General features: G+C 35.3%; 4 protein-coding genes across 4 annotated transcripts; 1 reads left to right on the plus strand and 3 right to left on the minus strand.

The window, feature by feature from the left end:
- Positions 1-5,313: 5,313 nt before the first annotated feature.
- LOC129810155 (pre-mRNA-splicing factor SPF27) lies at positions 5,314-6,143 on the minus strand. Its single transcript, XM_055860458.1, has 2 exons — positions 5,995-6,143; positions 5,314-5,934 (listed from the first exon to the last, which is right to left on the minus strand). The coding sequence occupies exons 1-2, from the start codon at positions 6,058-6,060 to the stop codon at positions 5,371-5,373; spliced, it is 630 nt and encodes a 209-aa protein (XP_055716433.1). The 5' UTR covers positions 6,061-6,143; the 3' UTR covers positions 5,314-5,370.
- Positions 6,144-6,392: 249 nt separating this feature from the next.
- Positions 6,393-11,953, plus strand: LOC129810132 (60S ribosomal protein L4). Its single transcript, XM_055860425.1, has 4 exons — positions 6,393-6,539; positions 6,839-7,390; positions 11,103-11,473; positions 11,560-11,953. Exons 1-4 carry the CDS (start codon positions 6,537-6,539, stop codon positions 11,861-11,863), a joined length of 1,230 nt encoding a protein of 409 aa, XP_055716400.1. The 5' UTR covers positions 6,393-6,536; the 3' UTR covers positions 11,864-11,953.
- On the minus strand, positions 11,938-21,837 carry LOC129810114 (early endosome antigen 1-like). The gene is made up of 3 exons (XM_055860399.1): positions 20,009-21,837; positions 12,122-12,269; positions 11,938-12,063 (listed from the first exon to the last, which is right to left on the minus strand). The coding sequence occupies exons 1-3, from the start codon at positions 21,779-21,781 to the stop codon at positions 11,960-11,962; spliced, it is 2,025 nt and encodes a 674-aa protein (XP_055716374.1). The 5' UTR covers positions 21,782-21,837; the 3' UTR covers positions 11,938-11,959.
- On the minus strand, positions 14,533-15,423 carry LOC129810159 (ribonuclease H1-like). Its single transcript, XM_055860465.1, has 3 exons — positions 15,255-15,423; positions 14,823-15,188; positions 14,533-14,760 (listed from the first exon to the last, which is right to left on the minus strand). Exons 1-3 carry the CDS (start codon positions 15,261-15,263, stop codon positions 14,680-14,682), a joined length of 456 nt encoding a protein of 151 aa, XP_055716440.1. The 5' UTR covers positions 15,264-15,423; the 3' UTR covers positions 14,533-14,679.
- Positions 21,838-23,086: the final 1,249 nt, after the last annotated feature.

Genomic DNA, 23,086 nt, shown 5'->3' on the forward strand with positions numbered 1-23,086 from the left:
TTTTGTGGAGTTTTATTTTACCTCGTTGACGTTTTTTGGTAGCCGTATTTTGGTTACCGAAAAAACCCTGAAAGTGTCTTGGCTAAAATACGTAGAACAAAATTTCCTTAATGGTTCCAGCCGGCGCACACCTTTTAGATCAGACAAATTTCATAAAGTCAAAATTCACATCTCTTTCTTTCATAAAATCTTTGCATATGTCCATCCTGCTTTTTTGCACTCTTCTTCTCTTAAACATCACACCAAATTAAGTTCACCCCAATTTTGAGTCCGAAAGAATGTGACACACTTAGGCAAATATCTTGAGAAGGAAAGAGACGCCAATTCTGATTTTATAAAATGTTTTCGATCGAAAAGGATAAGAAAATGCATTATCTATTTAAAAAAGGGTGGCAAACCGTCCCAGGCTTTGCAAAATGCTCAAACTCGTGAATTAGATGCTATACCTCAAAAGTACTTTCGCATCATTTACCGTTTACCGGTACTCAACCGATTTGAATCGATTCATAAATCAATTAGATTCCACAAAATAATTTAAAGAGTAATAAAAATTATATTCGAACAAAAATTACTTATCGGTAAATAACCGGTTTATTATAGGTTCACAACCGATTTGAACCGACTTATAAATCACTCAAAATATTTCCCAAAATACACCTCAAGAGTAATTTAATTGAATTTTGTATAAAAATTATTTATCGGTTATGAACCGATTCAAAACCGATTGGAACCGGTTCAGTTTTGTCGGAAATTCCAAGACCTTTCCAACGAACCCAAATATGACCTCATTCGCTTGATAAATGCGCTCTCTAGTGTATTTTTAATCTTTGACCTTGAAAAACCGTTATTAGGAATCATTTAATGGTATTTTCATCTAACGACGAAATGTCCGCCTGGGTTCTTCGAATAAGATATGGTTTAGTTCGTCTGGTTCAAGCAGTGACCCTATTGCTTTATTCTCTATTGTTCTTAATTACCTTCAGAAAAAAATAAAATTTATAAAGAAAATTTATTTTATTTTCGAATTGATAAGGGTGTCGTAATCCTCTCGTTGCCCTAGCTGAGATCAAACTAATTGACATATTCAATTCATGAACCTTCCCGAAGCTATCTCTGAATGTTGACGAAAATTGGTTTGTATCTCAGATTGCGAAAATAATTACGAACGTTAAGCCAGAGGAACCAACATTAAAGGAAAAAGTCGTTTTTCTGCTTTTGTAGTGGTAGTCGCCAGCATTTGAAAAAAACGTCGCCAAGATATTGCTTTTTAAAGCCAGTTTGTGAAGTTGAATTAATGAAGTTTCAATGAAAATTGGTGTTAACATAAAGAAAATACTTTTTAGGATTAGTTTAGTGACATAGAAATGGTTAAAAGGCGTGGTTTGATAGTAAAAATTGGCTAAATATGGGTCACCCAGCGACTTTTGCAACATTTCATAATTCGTGGAAAATTATGAAAATGACGTGGAAAATCGGTGATTTATGAATTAGAAAAGAAAATTGGAGAGTTTTGGAAGCATTTGTGACTATTTATTTTTTATATTGTTCATGGAAAATCCTCAGGAAAATGTCTTGAAAAAGTGCTTGCTTTGCTCGAAGAAATGCACCAAGACGGTTCAATTGTCAAACAGAAGATGGCGGACCTCCCTTTAGGACATTTCTCTTGATGTTTTTCAAGTAATTTTGTACGGAAATAAGTGAATTTCCGCAGTAAGTTCATTGCAAATTATTAAAGAATTGGCCAGTGAAGAGATTTGTGAGAAAATTCTCTGATTTTTCCTGTTTTTTCTTGTGTATTTTTAGTGTGAAAATTGCCCTGCAAAAAGAGCATGCAAGCTTCATTTTTCATTTGTGTTGGAGCTCTTGGGGGGTTTTCTTAATCATCCTGGCATTCTAACTTCTCTGGAGGGGGCCCTAGAAGTACTAGGTAGCCTCCCAGACAATCCGTGTGCTGTTTTGAAGCCCTCCGGACACCGAAATTCATTCCATTAGACCACCATAAGTGTCATTGACTCGAAAAAATCCTTTTTATCCTTCTAGAAAATGGATAAATCTCACATCCCTTACATTGTAAGGATTCTAGAATAGTTTCTCTTTCTATGTAAAGGAAAAAAAGAATAAAAATATTATAAGAAACATTAAAATTTTCCAATTTTGTATTAGTGTTCGTTAACCCATTTTCTTTTGGTCTCAAAAAAACACGCAAGTTTTACAAATTTATCACAATTATCGCATTTTTTATATTTATTAGACCTCTTGCAACAAAATTAGGCAAGAAAAATTCCTCAATAATAATTAAAATTCTTAAAAACATTAAAAATTAAATGCAACATCAGCCACTTTTTTTTAGTGCTGCCAGATTCGAATGAGAAAATGACTTTTTCCTTTAGTGGTGGTTCCTCTGGTTAAGCACATTTTTTTTAAGTAAAAAAATTGGAATTTCGGACAAACATTTTTCTGCATCTCATGTGCTTCAGCCTAATTCTCAAGCTAAATCAAAAATATTATTGTGAATGATTGGGTGTACGGCGTTTTTTTTTTTAATTTCTTGGAGATCGAGATGAATGTTTCAAACATTTTTCCTTGATTTATAAAAAAAGAAGTTAGATTAAAAAATCCTTAAAATTGCAAAAAAAAAAAACAAAAAGAATTTATCGCCGCGAAACAGGCATTCAGAACTTCTTCACCCTTACAGCACTAAACGTCAAAGCACTAAAGGTCAGTACCAATTTATCTCATACAATACACCATTTCTTTCAATTTGTGAAAACTGTCTACTTTTCTGATATGGAAACTGTCGCATGCCGTCCCGCTGTGTGAAGTGCAGTGGGTCCCATAAAAAAAAATTGTTCTTTTGAAGCAGCCAAGTGTAGTGACTATGATAGCGTCCACTGTGAAGATGATATATCTTGCCCGACTCATGAAGAACTGTTTAAAACGGTCTTCAAACTACACACAGAAAAATGGAAAATTCTTAAACAGAAACACCCAGGAATTTAATTTAAAATCTCATCCAATGAGTAGCATTGCCCTAATCCTAAATCCTTGATCATTTAGTTTTAATTGTAATTTGCACATCTCAAGACATTTTTCATTTTTCAGCTAATACTGGACTTCAACTCCCGATCTCTTAAAGTCAAAGTGATCGGGATTCTAGCCCATTTCATTGGCAAAGAGCTTCTGAATTTAAACGCCTCGGTGATTGACGTCCAATTTAAGTTCCCGGAGTTTTTTATACACAGTGCCCGCTCTTTAATCCGGATCGGCGTAATCCGAACGAGTTATCGACGGTTACATTGAAAATAATTTTGAGGTCATGTATGCATGTCTGTTCAGCAATGAAAATGAATTATTCTGTGAAGTTTTTGTTTAATAAATGAAGTATAATAGCATAGAATTCTCTAATTATGTATTTTTAATCTTTAAAACTTTCATTTTAATTCTACAAAAAAATCTTATATTATATTTTGAGACGTTGAACAAATTCAAAAAATCCATCCGGATTACGAAGCGGACATCTGTCATATTGTCTCCCAATCATCCGGATTATAAAGCGAGCACTGTATTCTTAAATTTAGAGTCGAAATTTTTCTGTGTGTAGAGTAGAGATTTAGCCCAATTCTCGAAGGTCTCAAAATCCTAAATAACAATTATTTTATCTCTTTCGTCTCCTTTGGGACTCTGGGTACCCATGGAAACAACAATTTTTTTAGACTATCTAGAATCGATAAAAATCCGATTCTTCTGGATAATTACAAATTATAAGGATGTCCAAATCTAGGATATTTTTTGCAGGATCCCAATTAACTTCTGAGCTAAGATATTCTTGGTCAAAAATCGTGAATTTTCGATTTTCTGCTTCCTTGCAGATATTGTGACTTTTTCTAGACCCTATTTCTATCTATTTCTAGACCCGAATAAGGAAAAACCTTTCGGGCCCAATAAGTATGATAACTAACAATTAGAGATTGCAAATTCGAAAAACAATTTTTTCATACATTTTCAAAAAACTTGTTCAAACTTTATGGGAATCATGGGAATTCTCGTCCGCAAAAATCTAGAGGTCAAATGTAAGGTTATCCCGCCAATGCCCGCCATTTGCTTTTTGACACCAACCTTGTAAGAAAATTCCAAGCGGGAGCGAAATTTTTGCCAATATGGCCGATAATTTTCACATTTGGCAGCGAGGGAGATTGTTTTTAGGGAAGTTTTCCCTGATTTTAATGAATTGTGATTGTCGGAAGTATTTTTTTGGCTCTTGAGTGTCTGCAATAACATCCTGTTGAAAGAAATGTGTTTTAAAGTGTTTTTGTGTGAAATATTTTGAAGAATCTGTTGGCAAGCAGGATTTTGGTGTCTCCTTTGACCACTTCCTGGACATCCCAGAAGATACTGGTAATAATTCTTTTTGTTTTAACGATCAACCTTGTAAAGGAGTCATTTGACACGCAAAAATAATTTCCAAAATTGATATTATTGGCTTTTGGAAAATTGAAGTTTGTCTCCTTTTCGTTCTTTTGGGGACCAGAGTACCCTTGAGTTTTCCAATTTCCCAGAGGAGGAAAAAATTCTTTCTCTACAAAAGTATCATATTTGACCAGTAAGACTTACAATAAAGTGAGTTTTACTGAAATTCGTTCGCTGGATATGTTGTGGTCCGGAAAGAGTTAAAAATTTTCAACAAACCTTTTCACTTTGCTGCCCGAATTAAAAATCTTAACTTTTAAAGTAACGTAGTCTGAAAAATACGTATTTGGACAAAAAAAAATTTATATTTGAGCACTCCCACTTCCAAAGACTTCCAAGCACTTCATTTTCACCTGTACACCACTTCCAACCCTAATACAGTAGACTCTCGCTTATCCGTGGACTCTTTTTCCGGGTGACATAAAAAAATCCGTGAGACAGTTGAATTTTAAAAATTTTGTTGACATATATTTTCCCCGTTTTGGTTTTTTTTGTTAAAGCAAATGTGCTCTATCTACTATTAATTCTTTCTCATTGTAACTTTTTTGGACAGTACGCATGTTTAGAGAGAATGTCGATTCAGTCAGATCAGAATTCACTCCATAAATTTGCAATGTAAACAAAAAAATCGTTAGATTTCAAACAATTTGATGTGTATCACTCTCAAAATCCGTGTGACATTTCGGTCCCGTTCCACGGATAAGCGAGAGTCTACTGTAACTCCCCCTTGGATTTGTCCGAATTTTCACAATATCCAACAGTGTCCGATATTTCGAAATTTCAAATTTCATTTTTTCAGCATTTTTTTTTTAAATTAAAAGTCTTTTAAAATAAAAGAACCAAATAATCCTTCAAAAACCTTAATTTATTTGAAATTATATTAAAATAATAAAAATAATTTGTTTAATCATCTGCCTTGTCCATAAGTTCCTTCTGAGCCATGATCTTCTCCTCCAGCTTCGCACAAACTTGCTCAATCTCGTAATTCTTTGACACTAGCATCACCCACTGAGCCTCAAGAGCCCTCAGCTTCTCTCCAGCCTGCATTTGCTTCGACTTCCTGTTCCAGTTCACCTCCTGAATCTCCTTCTGCAGTTCCTGCAGCCGAGCCTGGGATCTCGCCTGCATGTACGTGAGAATGTCCAAGTAGGCCTTCCAGGATTCACAGCCATACTCCAGCATCAGCTCCAGGTTGATTGTCCGCACTGATTGATGCTCCAACTGAGCCATGGAATTGGAAATGCTGTCATTCCAGGCATTGAGTTCAGAGAGTTTCCCAGGAGGCGGAGGAGGCAGTTCGTACCTCTTCATGCTGAGCGTTTCCATCGGGAGACGATTTTGCAGGCGCTCGAATTCATGTGCCATGGCAGGAGTCTCAAAAGAAGAGTTGTCCAGGGGAGGAAGGGCTTCTAGGTAGTTCTTTGTCGGTCGGTACCGCCGGCATTCTTCCTCAACCATCGCGACAGCCTGGAAAGTTTCCCTGAATGTAAACAGAAACTTGGTTGGGTGATTTTAAAGGGTTCTTACCGCTTCCCGGACTCCGGTACTGTCATAACCCTGATCAATGTAGGGCAGTGCGTCGACTTCTCCCATTTTTTGGGTTTAAAAGTGGAAAATATTTGAGAAAATTGATGAAAATCGGAGCCAGAAGATTCTCACGATGTTTCACTATAAACAATCGATGAATTTTGGTTGCTGTCTCGGGTGTGAAAATTTCATGAAACATTTCATCAAAATTGAAAATGTAAAACATTGTAAAAAAAAGTATATATTTTTCCACGAAATACGGAAGGAATTAAAACTTTTTTAGGTTAATCATTATTTCCAGCTCATTGAAGAGCTTCCTGGACGCTGGTTTCAGTGAATCATCCCAGATTTTCAAAGTTTCATGAAATTTTCATTCCTCACTTCATCGATTTCAGTGACATTCGTTCAATTTTCGATGAATGTCACCAAGACTTCCGGAAGCATTCGATGAGTCTTTCTTTTCGCTGTTCCGTTTCTCATGGCGGAGTAGTTTTCGTTTGTGGAGGAAAAATAACAATTTAGTGCTCCTACGAGAGTGAAGAATGGTAATTTCTCATTGAAATATGATAGTCTGACCTCCAGTCAACAAGAAAATACTGAAATCCTGGCCGGATACGTGCTATTTTCTCTGTTTTTCTGCATTTTCTATTCCACGTGTTTACGTCGAAGTTTGTTGTCAAATTCGTGGAAAATCCCGGTTTTTCCGAGTTATTTGGCCAGGATAGTACCAAAGGCAGCTTGATAGTTGCTCAACAGTCTTGTTTACTGGAGATTTGGCTAGAAAATTGCAAGATTTTGTGAAATTTGCACACCTAACCTCACTTTTCTCCTGGGAATTTCCCAGAGTTTATCCGCAGCTCGTCCTGTGGTCAGTGTCTATACTGACAAAAATGAACCGGTGAAGGATCATGCAGTGCCCCTGCCGGCCATCTTTAAGGCACCCATCCGGCCGGACATCGTCAATGAGATCCACCAATTGATGCGCCGCAATCGTCGGCAGCCGTACGCCGTGAGCGAGGAGGCCGGCCACCAGACCTCAGCTGAATCCTGGGGCACTGGTCGTGCTGTCGCTCGTATTCCGCGTGTCCGCGGTGGTGGCACCCACCGTTCTGGCCAGGGAGCCTTCGGCAACATGTGCCGTGGTGGACGCATGTTCGCCCCCACGAAGACCTGGCGCCGCTGGCACCGCAAGATCAATGTCAATCAGCGTCGCTACGCTATTGTGTCGGCCATTGCGGCTTCCGGAGTCCCGGCTCTGGTTCAGTCCAAGGGCCATGTCATCGATGGCGTTTCTGAGTTTCCGCTCGTGGTGTCGGACAAACTCCAGGAGGTCACCAAGACCAAGCAGGCGGTGATCTTCTTGCGTCGCATGAAGATTTGGGGAGACATTCAGAAGGTAAGTCTTCTTTATTATTCAAGTTTTTCCGGAAAAGTCGATTTCTTGCACGTTCAACTTATGCATCATGCATATGCATCATACTAAAATCTTAATTTTTACACTAAATTATTCCTCAAATTCATTCAGTAAATTGCAATTTTAAGAATATTTATCTATTTTTCTAGAACTAAAATTTATATTTTACAAAATTTTATTTTTCCTGGCCAAAATTTAGCCTTCCAAACAATAAAAACAACAAAATATTTCTGAATTTCTTAAAAGTAATACGGTTATTAATTTTTTTTAATGATAATAAGCTTTGAATCAGCCAAATTCAAAAATTTGCAAACAAGATTTCTAAAAAAAATAGTAAAGCTTAGAAAATGTTTCTTTTTATTAAATTTTTACACTTCTTGGTGATTCCAAAATGATTTATTTTTTTCTTTGATTTTTTTTATACTTCGTTGTAAAGTTTGAGACCATTTGAGACAGGTTTTTCATATTTTTTTTTTTTATAAATTCTCATAAATAAAATTTAAAAAAAAAAATCAACTGATTTTCTACAACTAAAAATAATTTTAAAAAAAATAACAAAAAAAGAAATTGGAATTTGCTTTTAAGCATTGTAAGCCATTGACCAAATTTCTCAATTTGATTACTATTTAACTTTTTTTTTCACTTATAAATTTGGAATATTCAATTTTACTCGCAATTTTATTATAAAAACATGTAAAAAAATATCTTTTAATATTGTAAGTTAAGAGGTTAATATTTTCTTTTCTAAACATTCAAATACGTTCTCTTTTTACCTAAACAAATAAATAGGGTAAAAATGATTTCTAATTTGGAATTTTGGGATTTTCTCACTGCTTTAGATGGGCAAAAGACAAAAAAAAAAACAGTTTTAAGCCCAGAAAGGCTGGTATTCTTTACAGAGGACTTCCAAAATTTTGAGTTGAATTTTGGGGGTAAAGAATCGTGTCGAGTGTCGAGCCAATTTTATCTGGAGATTTTAAAGAATCTAAGCTAGAATAAATTTGAGTAAGATGCATCATTTAAGTTTACATATCGATTCGTTTCCGATTGAAACAAATATGCCACTCGTCTGGAAATTTCAAAACCTTTCAAAAAGGGGTTGGCAAAGCATCCCAGGCTTTGCGAAGTGTTCGAACTCGTGTCTTAGATGCTATCCCTCAAAAGTACTTACGCGTCATATTTACCGTTTACCCGTTCTCAACTGATTTAAACCGATTTGTAAATCACTCGAAAAAATCCCACAAAGTAATTTTAAAAGTAATAAAATTGATTTTCGGACAAAAATGACTTATCAGTTCATAATCAGTTTATTACCGGTTCACAACCGATTTGAACGGATTTATAAATAACTCAAAACATTGCCTAAAATCATTTAAGATTAACACAATTTAATTTCGAATAAAAATTAGTTATCGGTTATGAACAGGATGGAACCAGTTGAGTTTTGTTGGAAATTCCAATACCTTTTTGTCTAAAAATGTTTTCGAAAAACCACAAGGTTTTGACGAGATATCATTATAAATACATCAAAAATATTCTTAATTTTGTGGTTCATCACAATAATTTTTCAACAAAAAATTAGGGATTGAGCTAGTAGGCTCTAAGTATAGGCAGGTCGTAGGAATTGACGCAACCCTATAATGAGGTGAGGTTTGACTTTGATCTTCGAAAATTCGATATTGAAATGTCTTTCGGTTACAGATGAATATGGGCGAAATATTCACTTTGACTGCCTCCTAATTATATTCAAAACTGAAAAAAATTTTAGGATCCGTTTTCGAAATAAAAAAAAATGATGTAGACGGAGGGAATGAGGGGAAAGGAAGAAAACAACTTAAGATAATGTTCACTATTCATTTATGGAGGATGGGCACCGATGACCGAATGACGGTATCTCTTACCGGTTGTGCTCCAGTCCGGTGACCAATTGAAAAACGCAGATTATGTAACGGATTTGAGTTCGAACAGTTAAAAGTTTCATTCAAAGCGATTTATTAAATATTGGATATAGGATCCGGTCAGTTTCAATAAAGCAGAGGTCGGGGTAGATAGGGGTGGACTAAAAGTCGAATACGACCTAACGTCAGAAAGGTCTCGACTTCAGCTACTCAATACTAAAATTTCGTCAAAATTGAAAATGGAACTTCCGTGATATTTAGCATCGAATTTTTGAAAACTAATTTTTGGAATAATCGGACTTGCGATCAGAAGTAGATGTAGCATTCTAATTCATCCAAGGTAATCAAATTTTGAGAATTAGAACTGGAGATATCGTCAATTGAATCAACAATTGTCATAACTTCCTCATCACCTCATCAGCACTTCTTCTAATAATATGGAAATAGACATACTATACAAGAACTGCCAATGAGGTGATAAGGAAGTTACGACAATTGCTAATCCAACTGACGATATGGTTATTATATAATGAAATTTGTAGTGTTTGTAGTAGTCGGTGATATTCGCCAAACGGAAAGCGTTATTATTTAGTCGGAGTTTTGAATCTCCCGCCTGCACACTATTTCTAAGAAAGCCGTGGAAGAGAAGAGCATCAAGCTCCATGTTCTGGGACTAGGATGTGGAAAATCAGGTTTTCCCAGGCTCTAGAACAACAAATTTACTATAAGCTTGGCTCAGGAAGGTCGGGGGTCCCTTAATAGAATGCTCTTAGGCCCACTTAAAATATACTAAAATTTGAGACCGAACTTGAACTTCTTTGTGGGTTTCTTTTTCTCTTTGCCATTTTAAGACAGTGAGGAAATCTTAAATTTTCCAAATTCGAAATTGTTCTAAATTATCAATTTTACCGTATATAGTCAAGTGTGCTAATCAGGGCGCTTCGCTATCTGGATCGTTTATGACTAATCCACTTAAAATAATATTTTTATTTTTATTTCCGTAATACAGTCACTAAAGTAACATAAAATAACTATTCAAGTTTGAGAAAAAGCAAAAATAATATTTTTATCCATTAAATAAGTGAGTGTAATCGACTTATTTCAATCTTGTGCCGGCTGGATTCTTCACTAAAAATTTTCTAGCAGTGATGTTTTCGCTTGTGATTTTTTCCATGTGAAAAAAGTATTTTAAATCCAAAAGTTTAATTAAAAGTGAATTGGCGAAAAGGCGACCCAGTTAGTGCATGCTGACTTATTTCAGTATTATCATTATTTTATAATTTTTCTTTAATATTTTTGATAATTTTTTTTAATATTATGTTTCTGAATGAAACAGTGAATAATTCTATGGATTTACAAGAATTAAAAAATAATTTCATCAGTCAAAAAACAAGCGTTTAAGTAGCACTCTTCGGAAAACGATCCGCTAACCTCATCTTACTATATCAAAATTCAATTAATTGATAAAGTTTCGCTTAAAGTTTGACGTTAAAAAATGTGTAAATGTTCCCGGTACATTCCTTAAATTTAAGAAAGTTTCATGAAATCGAAATTTACATCTCTCGTCTTCGAACGGTTTACGTAAATCTACTGGACTGGTAATGTCGGTAATGTTATGAAGCGTCACTGGCTTTACAATTTCATTTTTTTTCATTTTGACAGTAAATATTCTATTTAAATATTTAAACATTATCTCAGAAGTCACGCGGTTTATTGTAAAATGCGAATCAGGTTGAAAAGCCGATTTAAAGATGAATAGGAAATCATGAAGAAATCCCTTCGTTTGTCCTTATCAGGTGTACAGGAGCCAGCGTTTCCGTGCTGGTCGCGGTAAGATGCGCAATCGCCGTCGCATCCACCGCCGTGGTCCGTTGATTGTCTACGCCAAGAACGACGGCATCAAGAAGGCCTTCCGCAACATCCCTGGCATCGATACCATGAATGTGGCCAAGATGAACTTGCTGAAGCTGGCTCCGGGCGGTCACGTTGGTCGCTTTGTCATCTGGACCGAATCGGCCTTCAAGCGCCTCAACAACATCTTCGGATCCTGGGAGAAGCCATCGACGCAGAAGAAGGGATACAATCTGCCCCAGCCCAAGATGGCCAACACCGATCTGTCGCGTCTGCTCAAGTCCGAGGAGATCCGCCGGGTGCTGCGTCGTCCCAAGTAAGTTCTTTTCTTTTTCTTTTTTTTCACCTTTCCAGGAAAAGTTCTCTCGAATTGGCTTTCAATGGGATTTGTGTGGTTTTCAGGAAGCAAGTTAAGCGTCACGTTCGCCGACTTAATCCTCTCAAGAATGCTCGTGCTCTGGTTAAATTGAACCCGTATGCCGAGGTAGTGAAGCGTCGTGCGATCCTGGGAGCTGAAAAGCTGAGGCTGCAGAAGAAACTGGAGGCGTCTAAGTTGAGGAAGAAGCCACTGAGCAAGAAGAATTACATCGTGAGGACTCTCCGTCGCGATGAACTCCGCAAGCAACAGTTGCAGAAGACATGGGCAGCCAAGAAGGCCAAGGTGGCTGCTAAGAAGGCTGCCAAACAGGCGGCTGCCAAGAAGTAATTATTCCCATTCTTTTTATTAAGCCGCGGCCCCTCAACATTTTGGAGAGAAAGGTTGAAAATAAATAAAAAATCTCCAAGAACAAAAAGAGTTTTATTATTCGCACGTGAGAATTTTTTCCAGAGTTCTGTACAGCAATTTCTCCTGAAAGTCCTTCGCTCTGAGCTTGCAGACGTGGAGTCGTTCAAGGAGGGGACCAACTGAAAAGAATCGAACTTGTATTTTTTGTTGATGGGTTTATTGAGGGAATGGGTTTACTTCGTGAAAGGCTGTTCCGTGTCACGGAATTGCAGGAGACTTCTGTGGATTTGAAGTGAATTGTTGTGACTTTCGTCTTGGGTTTCTTCCGGAATTCAGCCATGACAATCTGGCAGTGCAGCAAATTGAGGTCTTCGCTTCCGAGGGACTGAAAGGGTTTTCACCAAATTAAACTCAGGAATGAAATAGAAAGGTAGCTAGCGATTACAGACACTGGCTAAAATATTAGGGGAGGGTGGGGCAGTTCACCCCTAAATTGCAAAATGGATTTTGAGACCATTTTGCAAAAAGATGATAAACAGAAGTAAAACTTTGTATATTCTGTGAATTACATTTGGGTTTGGGGTTAATAAAAATAATAATAATAATCTTTTTATTTCATTGGTCTATTGTGGAGAAGATGATTTTACTTGAATGGCAGAATACGTGAAAGCCGTGAAAGTCCCCCGTTGTGGGGCAATTTCAAGATAAATAATGAGGCAATTTTTGAGAAATATAAAACGTGTTTATAGCAAACTTGCGATACCAGAATTGATTAAAATTACTATTTTGAAGTCTTCTAAGGCTTTAAAACCTAAAAATATAATCGAACAAGAACTTTATAACAGAATTTGAACACTAATTAATCATACAGAGAAAATAAAATATCGCCAAAGATTTTCAAGCCTATTTCTCATTAATTGAGCAATTTTCTTTGAATTTTTATACGAAAGAAATGTCTTTTGTAGTGCTAAGCCAATTCCGTACGTACATTGTTGGATCATTATATCGCCTTAGAACATGTCCTTTTTTAGTATAACAGTTTTATAATAGTATTTTAAAGTCTTGAATTTTTATAATACTAAAAAAAATTTACAATATCTTGCTGAAAACATTCTGAAAAGATATTATAACAATTAAATTTATCATTTTCAAGCACTTAAAAAACACTGAAAGAGTATTTCTTACATTTTTTTAATGAACTTTTAGGAAATACTATTATCCATAATTCCGAACTTTATCGACAAAAACAGCTACAAAACGTTTTCAATGATCATTTTAAGTTAATTTTGATTAAAAAAGTAAATTGTTAGATACTGGAAACTTCTCCGTGTGCTAGCATGAAACTGCCCCTCGTGAAGTTTCGAAACTCAAATCAAAATTGTCAGAACCGTCTTAGACGTCTTAGATTTCATTCAACGCTAAATGCCTTATAATAAACATAAAACCACTAGTAATTTAATACAATTATGTTACTTCGATAGATAAGTGCAATAGTTCAGAAATTGTTCAAAATAAAACATTACAAAATGTTTCATTTTGATGCAGTTTTATAAAACCAATTACAGAATTCAAACGAGAAGCGTCAAGAAATTAATTATTTTTATGAACATGGGTCTCAGTTATCTCTTCAATAACATAAAGATTTTAATCCCATTCCTTTCAAAAGTATAAGAAGAATATGCAAAAATTGAAACTGCGCCGTCGTTAAACTGCCCCACCCTCCCCTAGCTGACAGACGCCTTAGAGAAAATTGATGGAAATGTAGGGGAAAGCCGTCAGGTTTGTATACTTTCCGGTTTCGAACACTATATTTTTTCCATATTCCTTTAATGAATCTGACCTACTGGCAATATAATGACCAGTCTTAAGTCGCACATTTCCTGAAAAAAAAAAATAGGTCAGATTCATTAAATTAAAGGAATATGGAAAATATGAAGTGTTCGAAACCAGAGTATAGCCTTCCTCTAGTCTAGATTTATGCGTATGAGAGTTCCCACAAAGTTTGAACAAGTTTTTTGAAAATTTAAGAAAGAAATATTTTTCGAATTTATGCAATCTGTAATTGTTAGTTATCATACTTATTGGCCCCGAGAGGTTTTTCCTTATTCTGGTCTAGAAATATCAAAAAAGTCACAATATCTGCAAGGAAGCAGAAAATCGAAAATTCATGATTTTTGACCAAAAATATCTTAGCTCAGGAGTTAATTGGGATCCTGCAAAAAATATCCTAGATTTGGACATCCTTATAGTTTGTAATCATCCACAAGAATTGGTTTTTTATCTATTCTAATTAGTCTAAAAAAAATATTTTTTCCATGGGTACCCAGAGTCCCAAAGGAGACGAAAGAGATATCTTGGAAATTTTGAGGCTCAATTTTTTTTTTTTATTTATTTTATTGCACTTAATGTGACTGAACCTAATATCGTTTAAAAGTAAATCACCTGTCCGTCCTTACTCTCTTACTATATTTCAATTTCAATAGCTGTGAATGTGAACATGAACAACGAGCACTAGAAACCACTTCCTTTTCGCACTTTTTTTTTACCAAGAAATTGATTAAAAAAATGAATCATTAAATGCAGACATGATGCAATCTTTTTTTTTTAATCAATTTCCTGGAAAAATAAAGAAAAAATACAATTGTAAATTAAATTTTGAAGAACTTTATTTTGTAATTCAATACACTGCAAGTGAAATTATTAAAAAACAGCCCACGGATTTAGCCAAAGGAAAATTAAATTCACTGAAAGGAAGCTAAAAAGCATGCAGTCGACGTGGGCATTTAAGCAGAATTTTAGCGCAATTCGGCTCCTTTCCTAGCCAAGCGATCCGCCTGGTTATTCCCATAATCTCCACTGTGGGCTGCCACATGTTTCTGAGAGGAAAATTTTCTATGATGATTGGAATAAAGACAAAGTAGAATAGAGAATATCTTACCCATTCCACATGAATGGTGCGATCCAGCGCTTGGTCCAGATCCATATAATCCCTCTTGTTAGTAACCTCACGACCATCTGTAGTCCTCCAACCATTCCTCTTCCAATTGGGAATCCACTCCTGAACAGCCTGAATGACCTGAAGGGAGTCACAATGGATCCTCAGCTTCCTCACTCCGTTCCTCTTTGCGATCTCAATGGCACGACGAGCCGCCTGGATCTCTGCGATGTTATTTGTGGGGGCCCCAGAAGCCTTCTCCCAGACATTCCATTGATGGTTGTCACCGAAGAAGACTCCCCTTCCTGCGAAAAGCCCATTGCCGAGGCAGCAGCCATCCGTCCAGCAATTCACGTATCCATCATTTCCCTGGAAAAACGAAATTGCACAATTTTAATGATTTTATTGAAGCGCAATTATGGCTGAAAATCTTACCATAGACATCCTGATTTTTTTATGCGCACGTTCGAATTGGATCAAAGTAATATTCCAACTAGGAAAAAACACGTCCGAACACTTTAAGATTCAAGAACAGAATAAGATTGTGAAATAGATCGCGAAGAGAGCGCGAAAAAGGGGAAATCCCAAATCATACATCGGCATAGCGACTATCCTTCCTCCTTCCCCTCTTCTCAGAGACTTTTGCCATTTGCGCCATCTGACAGAAAATATTTCACTGCGAAGATTAGGAAAAAGCAGGAAAGCATGTCCATACAGCAAATAAAAAATGAAACCTAAAATTTGATTATTTTGTTTGGTACACTCAGTCCCGGTATTAAGTCCTTCGGGATTATACACATATACACCTGTCGGAATTATGCATATACAATTATGAAAATTTGCCTACTTTTGGGAGTCAATTTATGAAATCATTTTTGAAATACGCCTGAATATGTATACTATTTTGTGACGCGGGAAATTTGAAAACACAATGTGCTTCTTTTGCAGAATAAAATCCCATTCCTTACCATGGTATTATACGAAAGAAATAATTTCAGGTAGTCAGGAAAAATTATTTTCTCTATGAGTCACGGGTGACCCAATCGTCCTTAAAGGGTTAACTTTTCGTCTCCTTTGCGACTTTGGGTATACCCATGGAAACAACTATTTTTTAGATTAACTAGAATCGATAAAAATCCGATTCTTGTGGATGATTACAAACTATAAGGATGTTCAAATCTAGGATATTTTTTGCAGGATCCCAATTAACTCCTGAGCTTAGATATTCTTGTTCAAAAATCGTGAATTTTCGATTTTCTGTTTCCTTGCAGATATTGTGACTTTTTTTGATATTTCTAGACCCGAATAAGGAAAAACCTCTCGGGGCCAATAAGTATGATAACTAACAATTACAGATTGCATAAATTCGAAAAACAATTATTTCTTGAATTTTCAAAAAAACTTGTTCAAACTTTATGGGTACTCTCGTCCCCAAAAATCTAGAGGTCAAATGTAAGGTTATCCCGCCAATGCCCGTCATTTGCTTTTTGACACCAATCTTGTAACAAAATTCCAAGCAAAATTTAGAAATTTTGGATTAAAATTATTATTATTAACATAATAAGGCGGAAGAATGGGTAAAAATAAAATAAAAAAAAACTTTTGGTCATAAAAATGTCGGTAATACTTCAGGCACACCTTTTAGATCGGCAAAATTTTATGAAATCAAAATTAACGTCCCTGTATTTCTCAAAAAGTTCGCCTAAATCTATATTACAGTAGACGTCTTCGATATCCGGCTGACTGGGGGACAAAATGACATTTAGGTTTTTTGAATGATCAACGGTTTTTCTATTTTGTGCAGTGTGAATTTATTTTCTGTCTGACAAAGAAAAAGAGAATTTTCTTCATGGTGTACTTATGTTTCATTTTTTATCACAATTATGTATTAAAAACTTCGATACAATGTTAATAATACTTTAATTCACTCTGGACAAACTTCATGTTTAGTGAAAATAATTTTGAATATATCAACCGCCAGTGTTTGGCAGCTGTCACCCGGATATCGAAGTTCTGGATATCGAAGAGTCTACTGTACTCCTTTGGACTCAAAATTGGTTAAAAAAAGAAGGAGAGTGCGAATGAGTAGGATAGACATATGCAAAACCTTTCGAGAAAGAAAGGGATGTGAATTTTGACTTTATGAAATTTTCCTGATCTAAGAGGCGTGCCTGAGCCTGAGCAATAAGAAAAAATCCTATTTAGTCAGTAAAAATTTGATTTGATCGCTTCTGGCATAGAGCTTTTAAATCAGGAAAGCTTCACGAAGTCAAAATTCTTACCCTTTTCATTTTCAAAACTTTTAAACATGTCTATCCCACTCTTCCGCATTCTTCTTCTTTCGAACGGCTCCGGCCTAGTTTTTAGATCAAAAAAAAATTTCATGAAGTCGAAATTCGCATCACTTTCTATCTCAAAGATATGTTCATCTCACTCTTTCGCACTTTTCTTCTTATTCTGAATATCACAACAAATTCAATTTAGCTCAAATGAATTTAGAATGCAAAAGAATGAGATTGGAAAATGTTGCAAAATGCAAAATGCATGCAAAATGTTTGAAAAAGAAAAGGATGTGAATTTTCATTTCATGAAATTTCCCCGATCTAAAAGATGTAGCTAGAGCCGTTAAATGGGAAGTTTACTCAATGCAAAAGTCGATTTTGGCAGTAGAAAGGTCAATTTTGGGCAGGAAAAATTGTTGAAAACACTAATTCAGTGAAAATTCAATAGTCAGTAATTTTTTTTTATTTATTGGTCAGTAAATATCGAGGTTAATACCACCACCGATACGATTATTAACATTTCATGAAATCAAATTTGGATTTCTTATTGATCACATTTCATAAAAACACCTTTTAGATCAGGAATATTTCATGAAATCGAAATTCACATCCACTTCTTTCTTCGACGTTTTGTATATATCTATCTCACTCTTTCGCACTCTTCTTATTCTTTTCAACACAACAAGAAATTTAATTTAGTTGAACTTAATTTTAAGTTTATAAGAGTAAGAGAAACATATGCAAAATGTTTGAGAAAAGAACGATGTGAATTTCGATTTCATGAAATTTTCCTGATCTTAAAATGTGTGCTAAAGCCACAACTGATCAAATATCAATATTTTACTGAACAAATTAGAATTTATTGCTACACAATCTTATCAAAATTCTGCCCATTCTGCTGCAACAATGAAAAAGTGCGGATTACCTTCTTACAATAATATGAGCAAAAATTGATTGATAAAAAGATAATGTATTATAATGTATGAAAAATGTTTGCAACAGCTTAGATTTAGGTATGATTAAATGCCTCTACACATTGGGAACATTTTCTTCAAAAATTGCATTTTTGACAGAATTTTGACGTTTGCACCTACAGTAGTGCAGACGTTTTCCTTCAAGAAAGCAATTTTTGACGAAATCGCTCCCAGTATGTAGAGGCCATAAAAGCAATTTTACATCATTCATAATGTGTTATTTTCGATGAAATAATTCTAATTTAATTTCTTGCAGAAATTTTTGGACATTATCTCCATCTCCCTTTCTTTTTCAAAAGATTTGCATAAGTCTATCTAACTCTTTCGGACTTAAAATTGAACTGAACTAAATTTAATTTGGTGTGATTTCAAAAGAAGAATATATTAAGAGTTTGAAAGAGTAGGATAAACATTATGAAAATCTTTTAAGACAGAAAGGGACGCGAATTTTTATATTCACGAAGTTTTTCTGATCAAAAAGATGTGTCGGAAGGGTCGGAAGCATAAGGTTATTTTCATTTCGGATATTTTAGGAGTAGCCCAAAAGTGAAAAATTCATCTATACCTATGATCGAAAAAAATTTTGGCATCAATTTCCGAAGGTCAAAGTTTAACTGTTCTGGAGACACCATTTTTCAACCGATTTGCTTAAATTAGGATTCTTTTGAAAGGTCTTGAAATTTCCAATCTGGATAAATTATAGTCCTAATCGGTAATTTATCGGTAAAATACTCGTAATAGATTTATCTTTCTGTTATTTTATTTTTATTCGTCCAAAAGTTTGTTACCGGGATAGAGGTCAAACGATAAGTGATCAATTTCTGGTCTTCGGTGACCCTTCACAAGTCGATATTATCTTGAGACTTTTAAGACGTTTTTCCCCTTGACCCTAGACTAGAGCCTATAACCCTCCTGATCCTCCAAAACCATGTTTATTGGTTTATTTCGAAAACAGCTCCTACATTTTTTTTGTTTTCGGATGTTTTGGGAGTAGCTGAGACAGACCAGGTGAATATTTCGTCCATACTTATCTATAACCGAAAAAATTTACAAAATCGAATCTCCGAAATGATTAAATGTTTCAGTACTCAAACATTTATTTCAGAAGAATTGTGGATTAAACTTTAAAGATTAAATTCTTAAAAGTTTGCAATTTTTTAAAACTTGTAAATTCTGAGATGGTTTTCTGTTAATTTATGAACCAGTTTAAATCGATCTTCATTCGCCATGAACACAAAATTATACGAAAAATACAATTTTCGGAAAGCTCCATCTCGTCAGTTCGAGCACTCGATAAAGCTTGAACGCTTTGGGATCTCTTTAGTTTGAACAAGTTTTTTGAAAATTTAAGAAAAAATAGTTTTTCTTATTTATGCAATCTGTAATTGTTAGTTAACACACTTATTGGCCCCAAGAGATTTTTCCTTATTCTGGTCTAAAAATATCAAAAAAGTCACAATATCTGCAAGGAAGCAGAAAATCGAAAATTCACGATTTTTGACCAAAAATATCTAAGCTCAGGAGTTAATTGGGATCCTGCAAAAATTATCCTAGATTTGAACATCCTTATAGTTTGTAATCATCCACAAGAATCGGAATTTTATCGATTCTAAATAGTCTAAAAAGTTATTTTTTCCATGGGTACCCAGAGTCCCAAAGGAGATGAAAGAGTTAAAAAAAAAACGGTCAAATAAATCTTAGCTTTTTAGATTAGATTAGATTACAATGGGGGCGGTTCCTCGCGGAACCGCTGCACTCAGGCCTCGTTTTGGGCCCATTATGCATCCCTGTTATCCCTGTTAATTAATCCCTGTTAAGGGCAAGATGATTCAAGCCAGCCCGTTTTTCGGATAAACTCCATTAAACAGGGCGGCTTCAATCTTGATAGGTCTTCATCAGACAGTACCGCTTTACCTAGCACCACTCGTCTTACCTTAAATCCAGTATTGATGATTTTCCATGCAATCATCTTCAAATTGGGATTCTCAACATCATCAGCCATTGAATCAATTTCAGCCAGAAGACTTGCATGATCCTTCCCTATTTCCCGATCATTTCCTTGATCAATTCCTGGGTTTGACACAATTTTATCAGAAGAAGCAACTTTTCTTGATTCTGCAAGTTTCTTTGTAGATACGGAGTTCTTCCCTTTGTTTTTCTGGACCTTGGGCCTGACTCCCATGCTACTCTCCCTCGATGCCAGTGAATTTTTAGCACTGTTCTCTGAAGATCTGCGACTGATGATCGAATTGGACTTCTTTTTTGCAGGAAGAGTTTTCTGTGAGCTCTGTCCATCTTCTTGGACATTCGCTGAATTGATGGAGTTGGCAGAGAAGTTTTGAGAAATTGAAAGGCTCAGGGAGTCTTCAGTGCTGTGATACTTTATTTTGGTAGCTTTCGAGAGGGAGCTTTGTGGATCTTCAGGGTGTTCTGCGCTCTTTATTTTGAGTTCCGGATACGGCAAAGACTGAACATCAATGCCTTGTGATTTAAACTGTTTTAGAGGGGATTTCTTTATCTTTTTCAGTTCCTCTTTCTTAATTTTTTCACTTAATTCCTTGATTTGGAGCTTTAAAGCTTCGGTTTCTTCTTCAAACTTGAGGCTATCATTATGAATCTTCTCATTTAGTTCCTTGATGTTCATCTTTAACACTTCATTTTCCTCCTCAGTCCTTAAATTGTCATTTTTAATTTTCTCATTCAGTTCTTTAATCTTACTCTTCAGTGCTACATTTTCCTTCTCCACCTTGGACAATGTTTCTTTGCTTTGATTATTGATCTTCTTAATATCTGCAAATTGTATCTGCAATTCATACAATTCACTATCTTTTATTATTAATTCTCTATTAAGCTCATCAATCAGATTTTCTTGTTTCTTGATCATTTCCATATTCTTTGATTCTTCTTGGGAAATTGATGTTATGCTCTGTGAAGCGATATTTGTCAGAGTCTCATCCAAAGTTTGTTGAACAACTTGAGAGAGCATTTCCGCTTGGGATTCATCAAGATCAGCTTGACATTCCACGGATTGATGTTCCAGAAGAACAGTTTCTGTAGATTTATCAGAAGTTTCTTTGGGAGTATCCGGAATCTTCACTGAAATAGATTTATCTTCAAACTTCTTTTTCTCAAGGACCCAGGAATCTCTGTCTTGGAAGCTCGTGAGATCTTCTTGAACACTGCTCATCAAGCTGAAATGATCTTCTTGGGCAAATTTGCCTTCTAATGATGAGGACTTTTCCTTCTTTACTGATCTTGATTTGAAATCCTCATTGAAAAACTTATCAGTTTGCATCCCTTGGTCAACTCTTTCAGGCTCAATACATCCTGTACTAAGTTTTATGCTCAAAATTTCATTTACTCGTTCTTCAAGATTATTCTTCAGTTGATCGCAATAGTATTTAGATTCTCTGGCCAGGAGGGAAATCTCTTGAAGTTCACACAGCAATTTATTGAGGTACTCAACAGAAGGAGCATCATTTACTTTAGCGACTTCCTCGTCGGAATCTTCAATGTCTCCCTCATAGTCCTGATCCTCGCATGGACACATGATCTTCTTAATCTCATCGATTGCCGAGCAAGTTGAATTGACAATCTTATCGAGATGCATTTGCTGGCAGTTCTTATCGAACTTCTTTTCAAGTTCTCTCTCACTTTTTCGCGTATCTTCAATGAGTTTCTCTAAGAACTTCAATTTCTTCTGCATTTCCCTAAATTCATCCAGTTCATTGTCTTTTTCAGTTAAACATCTTCGAAGTTCGTAGTTTTGGGTCTAAGGATTTTTCAAAATTTTGAAATTAACTACGAGATTTTGAATTTATTTTGTAAAAGGTTCTTATTTTTAATCTACTGGTTAATGGGGTGCTATTCCAATTAAAAATGAATTAGAAATAAATTAAAAATTGCATTTTTGACAGAATTTTGACTATACCAAGAGCACTGCAGACAATTTCTTTCAAAAATGCAGATTTTCTTCAGCACTTTACTGTTCTCAAGTGCTTCTACATAATATTGGTTCCTGTCACGACTGTTTGGTTGTTTTAGAACACGGCGAGGAACACAAACAAAGGTCGATTATGTAGAAGATCTTGAGAACAGTAAAGGGCTAAAGAAAATCTTCGCTTTTCATTCACCATAATGGTGCAATATTATTCTAATGAAAAATGAAGATGGGAAATCTTTTTCCTGAAAATTTTTTTTAGCACTTGAGAACAGCTTGTGTATTAGCTTGTACAATGACTAAATTTTTGATATGTTTTTGATGTTGCGACTCATCTCATCCATTTTTTAACCCATTAAGTCAATGTACCAGAAATACTTCAAATAGAATGTTCAAATTTTGGGATTAGTTTCTTACAGATTAATAGATGAATTTTTTGAAAAGATTAAATTTTTACCTATTATGGGGGCGCGGGGAGCCTCTGTCAAACACACGTCTTAACGGTCACTGAATTTAAATTCTGTGCATTAATTCATTAAAAAGTCTATTGATTTAGGTAGAGTAACTATCCAATAAAACAAATTGGTAATCAGAATTCAAATCAGGGAAGAGGATGAAGGCCAATTTTAACAAATTCGACGGGATGTCGTATTATCCATCCGCCATTTTGAGCAAAAATTTTCCATGACTTTCCGCGAAGCGAGAAAAGAACAACAAAATGTATTCCCATCTCTGTCGGACTATTTTTCCTAAGTAATTGAAGGACTAAAGTAATTAAAAATCCATTCCCGACAGCAATTTTAATATCAATTGCCCAGAAATAAATCATCTAAAATAACTCAATTTGCGTATGATGTATAATACCATGGTAAGGAATGGGTTAAAAACTATGGGAAAGTGTCTTATGTTTAAAATTATATCACGGAGCCGCATTTATTCAGAAACATAGGAAAAATTTAGTCATTGTAAAGCTTGGAACGCCTAGGACCGTTCAAAGCATGGGCACTTTCCCCCATCAAATTTCCTTTATGTTGGTTCCTGTCTGCATTGTTTGGTGATTTTTGAACACGA

The sequence above is a fragment of the Phlebotomus papatasi genome, chromosome 1 (assembly GCF_024763615.1).
Source record: "Phlebotomus papatasi isolate M1 chromosome 1, Ppap_2.1, whole genome shotgun sequence".
Taxonomy (NCBI): Eukaryota; Metazoa; Arthropoda; class Insecta; order Diptera; family Psychodidae; genus Phlebotomus; species Phlebotomus papatasi.